The sequence below is a fragment of the Rhineura floridana genome, chromosome 2 (assembly GCF_030035675.1).
Source record: "Rhineura floridana isolate rRhiFlo1 chromosome 2, rRhiFlo1.hap2, whole genome shotgun sequence".
In the NCBI taxonomy this organism is placed as follows: domain Eukaryota; kingdom Metazoa; phylum Chordata; class Lepidosauria; order Squamata; family Rhineuridae; genus Rhineura; species Rhineura floridana.
The window spans coordinates 45,100,339-45,115,849 of record NC_084481.1 but is presented as its reverse complement, the minus strand read 5'-3'; the positions used below and the strand labels follow the sequence as shown (position 1 = coordinate 45,115,849).

At 40.2% G+C, this 15,511-nt stretch overlaps 1 protein-coding gene across 1 annotated transcript in view; it reads left to right on the top strand.

The window, feature by feature from the left end:
• Nucleotides 1-15,511, top strand: part of MYO3B (myosin IIIB) — a 357,902-nt gene that overhangs the window by 323,066 nt on the left and 19,325 nt on the right. The window contains exons 32-34 of the mRNA XM_061608529.1: nt 10,186-10,292; nt 10,688-10,734; nt 13,484-13,644. Of these exons, the coding sequence (XP_061464513.1) occupies nt 10,186-10,292; nt 10,688-10,734; nt 13,484-13,610 (281 nt within the window). The 3' untranslated portion in view covers nt 13,611-13,644. The remainder of the gene's footprint in view (nt 1-10,185; nt 10,293-10,687; nt 10,735-13,483; nt 13,645-15,511) is intronic.

The following is a 15,511-nucleotide window of genomic DNA, read 5'->3' as shown; positions in this document are numbered from 1 at the left end:
ATGTTTACACTAACTGTGTTCTCTCTTAAGGGTGTATTTGAGCAAAGACTCTCCCAGGTCAATGCAATGCTGTTTGCCCAATAATGTCTTAGTCAAGCCTTATGCACACCAGTGTCTTCTGTTCTTGATGAGTTGCTACCACACAGTCCCAGAAGGTTGCTCAGTTGCTGACCTGAACTTTTCTTCCCTTCCACGTCTTTCTGAGAAATCAGTCTATGAGTCCAGTGATTTTACCATAGTGGCAGGTGTGAATTGCACAGGTGAATGATATTTCAGTTCACTGTGATACCAACAGCCTTTGGTCCTCTACCATAGGGTAAGGTTAAATTATTTCCTCACTACCAACCATATCTGAATCATTTTATTGTTTTTTTAAAGGCCTGGATAGCTCCTTTTTAGGCTGAATTTTATACCCATGTACCAGGGAATAAGCTCCATTATACTACTGACAACTGAGTAGAAATGCATAAGATTGCGCAGCTAGCTCTCTTTAGAGAATAAACGTTGGGCTCAACTATATATGTGTAACAAAACCCCAATATCTCACATCTTCACTTCAAAGCATTTGGGAAAGGATGATTGAAGAAAACATCTTTTCCCCACCCTAAACAGGTTTCTAGATGTGTTTTATCTTGCAAATAGTAATCTGGACCCTGATAGAAAAGCAATTAAGGGGTAAATTTAAGAGGGAAAGCAGCAGGAGAAAATAATCCTAATGGATGTTAGGTTTGTTTTACTCTGATCTTAGGAGTAGCTAACTGATCCTGTATTGGACAACAGTATCCTGACATTTAGAACTAATCAAGGTTCATAACTAGAGATTTGAAGGCCCAGAAAAAAACTGGGGGGAAAAGTTTTTTTCCATTATTTTATCCCAGTTTTCTGCAAGGTTTTTTGTTTGTTGTTTTCTGGGGAAAAAAAACAAAATTCTGAGGGAACAGGGTTTTTTTCCTCAGGCCTTCACATCTCTATTGATACCTTTGTGCCTAATTCATCATTGGACACAGATTAGTTAGGATGTACACTTTAAAATTATTTAAACATTAAATATTAGAGAGGCGCCATCTCTGTTATCTTCTCGGTGCCTGTTGAAGACCTTCCTCTTTCAACAAGACTTTTAAGTTGAGACCTTATCCCAGTCTACGTCTGTGTTGGAATTGCTTTTTAATATGTTTTTAAACCTTTTTTAAAAAAAACAATCTGTTTTTAACTTTTTTAAAAAAATGTCTTGGAAGCTTTTAAAAAAATGTTTTTAAAGATGTTTTGTTTTAATGTATTTTAAAGTGTTTTTAGTGCTTTTGTTTGCCACCCTGGGCTCCTGCTGAGAGGAAGAGTGGGATATAAATCAAGTAATAAATAAATAAATAAATTTGCTACTGTTGTCTGCATCCTTATGATATTCTGTATTCATTGTATTGTTTAAGACAAGCATCTCTAATTTCTGTTCTGGTTTTATTCTAAAATAAGCTTTTCTTCCTCATACCTATCTTTTCTGTTTTTCTACTTGTTCTGAAGCATTAATGTGATCCAAAGGGGCATGACTGGTGAGGCTGCAGCTAGCAGTTCATTTGGGAGAAACTGGCCCTTTAAATAACCCAGTCCCAAGCAGGGCTGTGGAGTCGGTATGCCAAACCTTTGACTCCGACTCCTCTATTTTTCTACTGTCTGACTCCGACTCTGACTCCACCCAAAATTGCTTCCAATTCCACAGCCCTGGAAAGCGCTGTAAATGTCTTTTTAAATTGGAAGCTCTCATAGGAGCATTTTTATCGCTGCCTGAATATGCGCTGATCTTGGCATCACAGCATTTGTCTTCATCTGGGTCCTGTGTCATACACTGACACACAAAATGTTTTCCATCTTGAGTTATGGTGAAATGCTTAATTACAGCTGACTTCACGGGAAGCTTCTTTGACATTTTGAATTTATATTTTAAAAAATTTGTCAATCAAAACTTATTTTGAAGCCGGGGTTGGTACATTTCTACCAACTCCAACTCCACCCAAAATTGCTTCTGACTCCGACTCTACGACTCCGACTCTGACTCCACAGCCCTGGTCCCAAGGCACTTTGGTTTTTAAAAGCCAGAAGCAGAACTTTCTTTGAATCAGGCCCGGAAACAAACTGGAAGTCAGTGAAGTACTTTTAACATTAGTAAAATATATCCATGGCACTAAGCACTTATCTGCCCACCTCATTGTGCTCTTGTTGATGTTTCTGGACAGCTTTCAAAGGCAGTTATGGCCCTGTGTACAGTATTCTACCTTAAATTTTGTTGTTATAAGAAAGATAGCTTTGGTCAGGCCATCTGTCTCCAAGAAGGAATACAACTGTCCCCAGCAACATTGCATTGTTAGCTGTGAGGGTATGTAACTATTTTTAAATGGTTTCAGATGTACTTAATTTTTTATTATTAAATATGTTCTATTTTATTTTAATTGTATTGTTTTACTGCTTTGTTGTTTGCCATCCTGGGTCCTTTGGGAGGAAGGATAGAAATATAATAAATACACTTATGTACTAGCCTTAGTTGGTGAAAGGCACAAAGTACCATTTATGCATCCATCAGCAATAGTGGATTCAAAAATGCTGCAAGACTATGAACCTGATCTTTAAGAGAGTTCAAGCCCATACAGAACATGATAAATACCATTTCTGTCATTCAATAAATCATTAGCCAACAATATCTCTGTCTTCATGGGACTGAGTTTCAGATTATTAGCCTTCATCCAGCCCATGATCACTTGTATCAAAAGCTACACACAAATTAGATGGCAAGGATAAAGCCAGTTATTACAGGTATGCACTGACTATAAGATTTAGTTTGGATCCTTATTCAGTGCTTTGGAAAACAATTCATCACAGTCTCAGGTACTTTATAGGCTGACCTGTTCAGCACCGGTTCCATCCAAGTCTGCTTCATCCCATTCCAACCCCCCCACCTCCAATTCACTATGGGGAAATTTCAAAATTGCTATAATTTTTTAACAGAAGTGGATGAAATTTGCAGATACACTAGCCCAGGTGCGGGGAACCTTTGGCCCTCCAGATGTTGCTGAACTACAATTCCCATCAGCCCTAGCAAGCATAGCTAATGGCCAGAGCTTGGGAAAGTTACTTTTTTTGAACTACAACTCCCATCAGCCCAATCCAGTGGCCATGCTGGCTGGGGCTGATGGGAGTTGTAGTTTTAAAAAAGTAACTTTTCCAAGCTCTGCCAATGGCCAGGGATGATGGGGGTTGTAATTCAGCAAAATCTGGAGAGCTAAATGTTCTCCACACCTGTACTAGCGTCTCCAGCATGGATAAAGTCTTCCAAATTAAGGTGAAGAGGTCCAGGCACTTTTGTGGGCCTGCCGAAAATTGATCTTTTTAAACGGGTAATGTCTATTACTTTTCGATTTGTGGCAGAATGAAATTTACAGGCAGGGTTGCCACTTCTGAAGGCACGAATCCTGACAAATTTCTGAAGGATTGCTGTAGTGCTTTTCCTAGAAAGACACGTCATTTTTAGGGTAGGTAAAAGTTTAAGGGTGGTTAAAACAGGAATAACTTAATCTCTCCCAGTGTTTTGTGGGGAATTGGTTTGAAAATTGTTGACATGAGAGAGGTGCCCCTGGGTAATAAACCTACCACAAATAGATCCAGAGACTGTTGTGCTAGGTACCTTTAAAGTTGATTTTGGGGTAGACTAAAAGAATTTGCTTTCTGGGTAAAGTCATTTGCTTTGATTACAAGCTTGACTTTCAGTCTCCCTCTCTGATGCTTGCTCTCCCTCAGTGATGCTTGCTTTCCTCCCTCTATCATCCCACACTGGAGTTACGGTGTTATAGTAAGCTTACAGTAATTACTTTTGCTTTTAGCAGATGCTTGTGTCCAGCATTTTTTTATATCTCTATTCTCAAGGTGTCACAAAGCATTTCCAACTCAAGTCATGCCACCTTGTACAAATCCTACCTCACCTCTGCCAAGTGAAAAATACCTCTGAGGCACTTCTCTTTGCCTTTGGATTCATCCAGATCTGATGCACACCCTTGGTACCCCAAGTCCAAAATCCTTGATGACCTCTATCAGTGATTTCATGTAGATATTGAACAGCATGGGGAACAAGGTAGAGCCTGCTGTAACAAATAGCATAAATGTTGTGAAGTTGAACAGCAGTTCCCCAGCACCACCTTCTGGAATATGGCTTCCATATGTGAATGGAAACACCAGAGCATGATGTCCTCTACTCCCATCACAGACAAGTGATATATAAAGATATCCTAGTTAGTGGTACTAATAACCACTGAGAGATCCAGGAAAATCAAAAGGATGCACTTTCAGATTACCCACTAGGGCATCCAAAACCATTTCAGTCCCAAACCTAGTCCTGGAACTAGATTGAAAATAAGAAAATCAGGAATGTCTGGAGCTGGGTTGCCATCACCTAGTCAAACACCTTTCTCCAAAAAAGGAAAATTCACTACTGGCTAATAGCTGGAAAAATGTTAGGATTCAATAAAGGCCTCAGAACTATCTCTTTCAATTGATTATTGGCATAATCTAGTGATGGATTGTTGGGACAGTTGACAGATGAAAGGTGATGAGCAATCATCACTCTTCATTGTGCTATCTCTGACTGACTCTCATTTTGTTTGCCAGACTGTTATTCCAAGTTTTTCGTCTCCAGCGTTTGAGAAAGTCATCTGTCTCAATTTTTCAGGATGGTTATAATGGGTAGTTCTAGCCCTGATCAGCAGAGACATTGATGGGCAATGGAAGCATAGCCACCCAACTCTGAAACCATTGTACAGAAATGGTATCTAAACAGTTCTTTATCTATTAAAGGGATGGGTGAGAAATTCACATTTCAAGCCAAATCTATCAAATTCACACTCTCCAAAACAATATGAGAACTGAAACAGAGCCATCCTTTGGAATTCATATTTATTTTAATTTTGCAATACAGTTCTCCATGTTTACAAAAATGCATATATTAGAGGAAAGTGTGCGTGAAAATGAATATATGAGTGAAAATAACATACAAAAATGCATTATATGATAGGAAATTGCTTACAAATATATAGACAAGCCTACAAAAATGTGTTGATAAGGAAAAATTCACACTAAAATGCTTGAGAATTTTCATGAGGGTTTTTTTAAAAAGAAAATTGCAAATTGCTGCAGGAATGTGGAGAACTGAATTTAAGATTGGAAAAATTAGAAACTGAGAGAGCCAAAAACTGGCAGATCTTTCCATCCCTAAATTCTATAATAATATGGTAAATTCATACAGAAGTTTTAATATAGCTGTGTAGCAGCTCTATGCAGGCTTGCAACTAATTAGGAGTTCGATACCTTCAAAGTTCACCTTGCATTGGGAACGGAATAGGAGTGGATCTGCTTCTCTGTACTCTGCATACACTGCTAAAGTGGCTTGATATCTTTGGAATAAACTCTTGAAAACAGTTGCTGAATCATAGGCTTTCATGGGCATTCAGTGACGTAGAACCATCCGAGTTTATACCACAATATATGCGCGACTGCTCGTTTAATGTGCAAGATCCAGATGTCTTCCCTCAAGAAATAATTTCGTTTTGAGGATATAACATTTCCCAGATTTCAAATTAGAATATGTTGTTGCTGAGGAAATGCAATTCTTTTCTCCTATCAGTAGATTAAGATTTTTCAGTCTGTATAAATAGTAATAGAAAAATGGAAAACAATTATAGATGAAATTAGAACAAAAACGTAATATTTTGAAAAACAGATGTATCACCCCTTTGTGGGTGGCAATATAACGCTATCAAGGCAGTTTCTACAATTAAATTATGTAAGTAAATTCATTAAAAATGCAATTATTTTAGGGCTGAACCACAATGCTCTATTCGTGTTGGTGCTATGAGGCCAATGTGATTTGGCTATGTGATTATGCTTCAAGCATTAAAGCAAATGGGGCACTGCCCCACCAACCTCAGTCTGCCTTCAGCCAGCCCCCTTCTGCCTGCCTTCTTGCTTGCATCCAGTCCAGGGCACTGGCTGTCAGCTTCCTCCTCCTTAATTCCTTAATCAGTGTTGCCTTTGTGAAACTGAAAGAAGGATGGTGAGAAAAGTAGAATTAGTTGCCTTCACCTGTCATTCATTCTGGCTCCACTTACTGTTGGTCAGCCTGCCTTCCACCTTACCCTTCTCAATGGACATCAGCCATCACTGGTCTGAAGCTAAATCAGAGTGCCCTCACGCTAGCAAAATAGCACCCAACAAAATGTGATTGCCACTGCTAGGACCATGAAAAAGGGAGCAGCAGTGGTAAAAAAAAAAAGATGAGTAAAGGCAGGTTCTGTTAGATATGCAGACGTACAGACAAAACACCCTTCCATTGAGCTTCAGCAGTTTGCCATTGAAGTTTTGGCTTAGCTTTGCATTCTTTCCCCATTTAGTGGGACCATTGCAATCTGAAGTACTGCCTGAAATGCGGTTGTGTGGGAGCCATGAGGAACTTCTGGTCAGTGTACATGATACTATTTCACATACCACAGTTTAGCCCTAATATCAGCACTCAGTCTGCATTGAAGAGAAAACTGATTACTTTCAAGGCAAAATCTCCTTGTCAGTTTCATCTACCAGGCTCTGAAGTAAAGTTTTTCCTGTAGCAAGTCTACGCCCCATCCCCTGCATGTGTACTGGCTATAGAATAATACTGTATTTGAACTGAGATTTGCAACCCTATATTGCAAAGCAAAAATACAGCCAGGGCATCCTTTGGCTGATAATCTAAGTCCCTTGAGTGTAGATCCAGCAGTTGGGGCCATCATACTCTAGTAATTCTAGTGTTTCACAGCTCTAAGGACACCGCACAAATTTGTGGGACATAAAATGAGAAGATTATTTTATCACATGTTTATCCCAACCATCCTCCAAAGTGCTCAAAGTCATCCTCCCATGTTATCCTCACAACAATCATTTGAGTGATGATAAGCCCTATTCTTACCTCCACATCCCTGCACTGGAAGAAGAGTGGGATCATGTCCACTTGTAGCTGCCCCCAAATTATATGTGTTCAACAGAAGGCAAGAACACATTCTGCCTGTTTGCAGCTGTGTGCATGTGTATAACTTGTACACACACAGGAACTGTATGCATGATCAGGACACCTGGTAAGATAATTCACAAACAGTTGTGAACAGGCATGAATATCCACGACTGCTGGTAACTATGTTTACAACTTTTGTGTGTGTGAGTGGCCACTGTTAATAATGTAATTATCACCATATGTATTTTTTTGCATTTTTTTCCTTTTGACATCACTGTTTAAAATTTTCACCCCCAACCATTTGTATATATACCTCAGACTCAGATCAGGATAACACTGCATGCATCTAATGAAGTCAACTGCAGTCCATGAAAGGACATTGTGCAATAGTTAGTTAGTTAGTTAGTTAGTTAATTAGTTAGTTAGTTTTATCCCACCCTTCCTCCCAGCAGGAGTCCAGGGTGGCAATAATAAATGTGTTAGTCTTTAAGGTGCCACAGGATTCGTTGTGTATTTTTTATGGTATCTCTTGCATTTCTTGGCCTTTTGAATCTACTGTTTACAGTGTTTTTTTTCAGGATAACATATCACAGATGAAATGGGCTCTAGTTCACAAAGATTTGTGCCACAATAACTCTTAATTGCTTCTCCTTGGTGCATCCCCCGACTTTTGCCATGCTGCAGAATTGAAGGTTGTCTGATTACACACACACACACACACACACACACACGAGTGTCAAGTTAGGAGTCAGCAAGAGACCTAGATGGAATGGGATCGCAAGAGATACCCAGCCAAGGGCAGCTGACATAGTTGGGATTTAGGAGCCAGGCCAGATCAATTTGGAGTGCTACCCAAAGGCAGGAACACCAGGATTTGGTGTTAGAGCTATAGAGTACTACCCATAGTGTACCAAAGGTATTACACTTGAACTAATAATAATTCTTACAATTTCTGTATCCTTTTAAATTATCACTAGCCAATAGATGAGTGAGTATCTGACCTATCCATAACCTTAATTTTGTGAGCAGATATAAATGTATGAAAATGATTTTCAAAATCTGTTTAATGACACAGCAGAGAGCACATGTTAATATGGTTTCCTCTAGATATGGTTGTCTGTGATAAATGCTACCAGATTTTCCCCCTTACCCATCGTATTTTAGGCTACTTACATAAGGAAGACAAATGGGCTCAATGAAAGGGCATTTCCTTTGGAGGATGCAAGCTACGGACCACCCGGGAGCTACGCTGTAGCGATGGTATCAGGCTGGAAAGCTAGCACAAAATATCACTAAGTCAGAATGCAGATAGCTGTGATAGCTGCCATGAATTCATTTTGAAAACAGACAGGATATAAGTTTTTGAAATAAATTTAAATTTTAAAAAATAGCTTAGAATACTAGAGGGGAGCCGTATATACAGTTGATGTACCAATTGGTGAGAAGTAGAGTAAGTGCAATTACAGAACATGTGTGGTGTTTTTTTCTTTTTCTTCTTTCCCAAACCCTTTTTGTTTTGCCTGTTTTTTTTTCCAAAAAAAAAATGGGGGAGAAACTGGGGGGATAATTTTTTGCTAATTTTTCCAGGTTTTTTCACCCGGGCCTTCACGTACCTAGTTAAGAAGCAATAGAGGTATCTCTCTGCCTGCCTCTGCTAGCAGGGGGGGCTCTGCTGCCATGGAGATCCACACTGTACCTGTGGACAGGTGAAAGTTATAATCTACAATATCCCCCACTGTCAGTAGCCAGTGTAAACCCTAAAAAGAGTGTTTCTGGGGTGAGGAGAGGATGGGGCTGGGCCTGCAAAGGATCTGCTGGATCTTATGCCTATTCTGCTACTAGTGTTGGGCCCAATCCAGGCTTCTCTGCTGCACGAGCCTGGAGCTAGCACAGCAAAGAAATGGGGAGAAACTGGCCAGAAATTAGGATTGCTCTCTAAAGCTACATTCCTATGTGTGCTTACTTTGTTGGGAGTAAGCCCCATTGAAGTCAGTGGGGCTTACTTCTAAGTAGACATGTACAGGATTCCACCTCATGATTGCTAAAGACCATTTCACACAGTTTTTGAGGTGATAATTAACACTGACCATATTGTATAGATTTCATGCGCTGAGATGTGTTTCAAATTGTGTGTTTCAGTATGAAAATCAAACAAACATTTCCCATGAGAGTAAACAATAGGTCTGATTCATACACACACCTCTGACTATTTTGATGCAGGCACTTCATCATGTGACAGTAATATTGATTTTCATAAGATTATTAGGTCCCTCAACAACTATGTTCTACAGTAACTAAACAGATCCTCTGTATTCCAGCGCAGTATATCTATAAGGACAAACAACAGAATGGCCAATGTCATGTCCTTCTTCCATATTTGGAATTATGGATGACAAGGACCTTGATCTGGTCTAGCAAGGCAATTCTTCTGTACTGTTATTATGAGTTGTCATTTGTTGAAACACTCTGTGAAATCCTCGTAGTGTTATTCTACTCCAAGACTTACTTTTGTACACTTTTTTTAAAAAACCAACTATAAACACATTTAAATCAGCAACATGTATTTCCCTTCTGCTGCTAGCTTAAAACGTTCACAGTGTTTACTCTTAGTGAACCAACAGACAGAAAGATGAACACTTTCATCGTGTGCTCACCAGGGGAACCCAGTCCTAAGGTTGTGGACTCGTACCTTCTTAGTATCTTATATTCAGGGAGAGTGGGATGCAACAGCTACTACCTCATGAAGTAGCCGTTATATCTGTAGCTGGTCACCATATCATTCAAGGGCATATTTATTATACTGATTGTTTGCTTGTTTGTATTTTATTGAGTTCATTTATACATCCCTGTCTTTTATTCAACATGGAACCCAAGGCGGCATACATAGGGATCTCAGGCAAGTTCCCATCCAAGCACTGACCAGACCCAGACCTGCTTAGGGTCAGCAAGGACCATGTCCTAAGATTAATATATAATACTGTGTTAACTCAGTTTTATACAAAACACAACACGCCACTGGCCCCAAGTTTCTAAGTGCCTGCTTACAATGGTCCAGTTGGTGAGTAAATCCTGGAATTAGTAGGAGAGAAGACTCTTGTGAGTCTGAAATAAGCTAAGACCTTGACAGCACCTGGTGTGGCTGAGGTCAAAATTGCGTTATCTTCTTGCAGGTTCACAAAACTGTCTTGAACAGAAGCTGAAAACACCCCGCCGAAGATGTCAGCAGCCTAAAGTGCTGAATAGCCCTGAGGACAATGTGTATTATAACCAGTTAAATGTGAGTTCAAAGTGGCAATAAAGCTGTTTTATTGGCTTTGTTTCCAGTTAATAATTTTGTTATTAATACCTGTTCCGATTCCTCCAGCCCCACCCCACTCCATTGCTCCCCCCCCCCGACGTTCTTTAGCTCTCGTCTTGAACATGTGCTTATGCTCTTTATCTGTTGCTTTCATGTCAGGATGTCTGCCTTCACGGTGAATAATTGATGTGGTTTATCAAAGACGAGCAAGATGCATGCTTCATCAGGCTCCCTTGAGCCCTTTGATCAAAAATATTATGCTGTGACTTCTGATATTATCAGCATCTGCTTGCATTCAACACAAAATCACTTTGAATTAAAAATTAATGACTTGCTGCTTTGCTTTGACTGTGTGTTCTTGGCCCTCTCCACAGGGAACTCTAGAATATCAAGGGAGCAAGAGGAAGCCAAGAAACCTTGGGTAAATATCTATCTGCATAGTTCTAAGCAACTGTAAACAGAAGAAGGTCTTTTGTGATGTTGTAGAAAATGCACAAACTTTCTGGAGAGATTTCTAAAAATAAACAACCAGCCTATCTCTCTATAGCAAATTTGGGAATTTTGCTACAGAAGCAAACAAAAAAACTGCATCTAATGTCTGTGTAAACAAGGCAATCATCTCTTGCAAGATGGGGGGAAAGATTCTTCTCAACAGAATTCAGACAAAGTTTTAATTTTTCTTTATTGTTTTCTTTATTATTAGATTTATATCCCACCTTCCCTCCAAGGAGCTCAAGGTGGGGGAAAACATGGTTCTTCCTCTCCTGATGTTATCCTCACAACAACCCTGTGAGATAGGTTAGGCTGAGAGACCGTGGTTACCACAAGGTTGCCCAATGAGTCTCATGGCCAAGCAGGAATTTGAACCCTGGTCTCCCAGGTCCCGGTCTGACACTCTAACCACTACACCACACCAGCTCTCTTGTTTGCTAGCTCTTTGTTCATTTCATAATGGGATTGACACAAATAGCGGATTGAGAGTCCTGGAAGCAAATGCCTGCCAGGAGTGTGCACAGGCACAACATGAGGGACAGCAAAACGCAAAAGTCCTCCCGGGCCACAGCATGGATCTATTTGAAGGGAGAAGAAAGAGTGAAGAAAGGCATTTGTTCCTAGAAAGAGGCAGTCCTTGCCCATTCATTCTTGACTGGGGGCTGCTTTGCATGTGAATCTTTTCTTTTTATACACAGATACAATTTCCTTGAAGGGAAAATCATGTGCACATTCACTTATGAAATGTCACCTGCCTGTTTTCCAGTGAATCCCCAGATCAGATAGCCACTGAGTATAGTGGCAGAAAAGCGTGCTAACAATAACAACCATTATTATAACCTGAGCCCTTAAAAGCCATCCCAGATAAAATAGCCTTACAATGCTTCTGAATCTAATATATAAATCAGGCTTATTCTATAAGTGCATTGTATTCGGGTGAATACAGCCAAAGCACAGGAAGTTAAAGCCAGACTAAGTAAGTTGTGCTTACTTCCAACTGAAGTCAATGGGATTTGTCATACTTTGTTTGTCCCATTGAAATCAGTGGGGCCTAGGTTCAACTGACGTAACCTGAATTCAACCCAATGTGAGCATTTGTTTAAATTTTCCTTTATGGTTTATGATCCTTTATAGTATTGTCCATGTGTGCATTTCAAAGCAATATTTAAGACAAATTACTTCTGTTTCTGTGTTTTCAGGAAAACACATCTTGTTGTATATCCAATCAGGCTAGCAATGCAGTTACCTCCTAGTGCCATATTAAGTACATGTATTGATCTTGATATGCAAATCTTAATAACCACTCAGAGCAGGATCCAAGGAGCCTGTCACGTGAGCAGAAAGCACTGGCATTTACTCAAGGGGGGAGGTCTCCACTTTCCACCAGTGTTCCTCAGTTACTGTCTCCCCCTTGCATCCCACACTGTTCCCGAGGGTCTCCTGACCTGCAAGAACAACTTGAGGCAGAGGCACAAGAAACTGTGGCAAGGAAGAGGAGGCAGGAAACCTTCCTTGTGTGAGTGAAACGCCACTTGCAGTTCTCCAGATCCTGTCCTGTTTAAACAACCCATAAGTAGTGGTAATGTTGTGCATGATGCCATAGCATAATTGCTGGAGATTTTTGTCATTGCTCAACCATCCATTGTTAGTGGAACCTTCTCACTGTGTGGGGCATTAATAAATGGAAATGAAAATGGACTGCCTTCAAGTCGATCCTGACTTATGGTGACCCTATGAATAGGGTTTTCATGGTAAGCAGTATTCAGAGTGGGTTTACCACTGCCTTCCTCTGAGGCTGAGACGCAGTGACTGGCCCAAGGTCACCCAGTGAGCTTCATGGCTGTGTGAGGATTCGAATCCTGGTCTCCCAGGTCATAGTCCGACACTCAAACCACTACACCATGCTGGCTCTTGAGGCATTAATAATGCTTCTCAAAATCATTCATATTAGTTATTCCAGAAGTGTGGCTGACCATTGAAAAACAAACTAGGACTGCATTAATGGACTGGAGTGAATGGTTTTAAGAATCATTTGACAGTGGCCGAAATCATGATTTTACTTACTACAGAAACACTTAGACATAAATCAAACATGTACTGTTGATTGTTTGCCACTCGTACTATACAGTCTTGATGGCAGAAGGCAAATAGCTGTTAAATAGATATGTCATGTTCCCAGGGGTCTGAGCTACCATTGCTATTTAGGCCTGACAACTGATCCTACTAATTCATAGGTTCAGCATGGGGATTCCCCCTGAATCCCCTACCTGATTCCTTTGTGGTTTGTGGATTATTAGTACTCTGATGGAGAGTGCTGATTGCCCAAAACAAAGTCTGGAAGAGTTATATCTCAAAGCCAAAATCCTAAATTGTTCCCAATGACTCTAGGAAGCCACGGTGAAGCTTGGAGCATATCAACTCTGAAGCAGGTCCCATTGAATTCAATAGGACTCACTATCCAGATAAAGGTATATGATTGAAGCCTGAATGTATTATGCTCCAAAGATCTGTGCAGAGAAAAAGCATCCTTTATCAGCCACAGCTAGTCATCAAACATAAGATGGTTTTTGTTCCACCATCCATACAAAAACACCTTTTGGAGCCAAGTAAACAGAAACTTATTTTTTTTAAAGTGAATCACCATTCAGAGTGGCTTGTGTTTTCTTTTTTTTCCTTAGGCAAATAAAAGTGCTTGATTGGGAGGATGAGTATTACAAATCATTGTCAGCTGTAGACTCCATCACAGAGGAAGAAAACACATTCCAAGCTCTTCCTTCCTCCAGAGGAGTGTCCTTTCAGAGTTGAACTTCTACCATTTAACTCTTTTGGTACAATGCTGGTAAGAAACTTAACATATGTTTCTCATTTCTGGTTTACATATGTGTGTGTAGTGGGCACATATGTGCATAATATATTAAATACATATTTGGGGGGCACCTGAACTTGTGCTCTTTGACAATGTAGCCAAAGTGAAAATGACATGGACTGCCTTCAAGTCAATCCAGACTTATGGCTATCCTATGCATAGGGTTTTCATGGTAAGTAGTATTCAGAGGGGGTTTACCATTGCCTCCCTCTGAGGTTAGTCCTCCCCGGTTGGCTAGGGCCTACTCAGCTTGCCACAGCTGCACAAGCCAGCCCCTTCCTTGTCCGCAACTGGGGGGCAACTGGACTCCTTGGGACTATGCAGTTGCCCAGCTGGGGGGCAACTGGGCTCCTTGGGACTATGCAGTTTGCCCACGGCTGCACAGGTGGCAGGGCACATAACCCCTGAGCCACTCACTGTGGGGGTGATCTTTAGCTGGCCCTTGACACCCAGGAGACACGAGCGGGGATTTGACTCTGGACTCCCAGGCAGGCTCTCCTCCCCACTGTGCTATACCAGCTATGTAGCCAAAGTAGGGACAGGTTAAGCAAATGCTGGTGTCTGCTATGCTGCTCACGCAGTCTATCCAAGAGAGGGTGAAAAAGGTAAATCAATGGGACAGCTTGGGACCATTTTACAGGTGAGACCACCTTAACCCATATGTGCCCACTCGAGCATTTTGCTCTGCAGAACAGGCACTGTTACAGGTGCCATATAATACCCGTTCTGTACTTATAAGAAATTGTTCTTTTAGTATGGCAGCACCTACTCTTTGGAATTCCCTGCCTAGTGACATCAGTCAGGTGCCTTGACTGTATTCCGTACTGTGCCTGCTTAAAAAATATTCTATTTAGGCAAGCCTTTCCAGACACAGAGATGTTGATCTGTTTTAATGTTTTCAGTTGGTAGCTGTTTGAATTGTTTTAAATATGTTTTTAATTACTTGTTTTTAGCTATTCTAATGATAATTTCAATGTTTTTTGTAAATTGCTTAAGCGGTGTATAAATTTTGTTAAATAATTTTCTTTTGAAGTATAAATGTAGCAACCATTGCCTCAAAAATCTGGCTTCTTTCTATAACACAGTATTTCTCAACCAGGGAGACATAATAAGATATTTGGGGGGGGGGGGCATGAGTGTTTCCAAATATATGTACTGTATAAATAAAAAATTAGCAGTATTAAAATATAAGAGTATGACATGTTATGTTTGGAAGGTGAGATTCTACGCAGCTTTTTACATGATCTGTGTGTCATCATGGATGCACAGTAGTTTGGCATTATCTCACAAGCTTTATCTTGGAGGCTTGTGAGGAACCTCTTTATCACTGACGTCCAGTCCTTGCCAGGACATCTCCATGAGGAGTTTTTGGAACTCAGGTTTGCTTCAGCTGCCAAAGATGATTTCAAATAATTCACTTTGGTTGAAATATCTCCCTGTATACTCCAAAACAGGAGACAACGCCCTGTGCATCATCATTCCATTTCTACATCTTTGGAAAGCTTATTTTTCTGTTCCTGTGGCTATTAAAACAAAGCAGTGCAACAGACTGGATGTTGAAAGTGACCTTAGACTGCTCTATCTTCCACAGTGCACAAAATCCAAACGCTTGTGACAAGCATGCAGCATCAGTGCTCATGTTGATAATAATTGAAGCTGACTCCTTGGAATTTAAATTTTTATGTGGATCTTTCAGAAAATTAAAAAAATCTTTTTTAAAAGATTGAAAGTTTTTATTATTAAGCCCAAACTTTTCTTTATAATTAAAAGTCACGATATTTCAATCCTTTTGAAAATTCAAATAAAATAATTAGGGGAGCCAGGTTTGAAGGGGGGCATG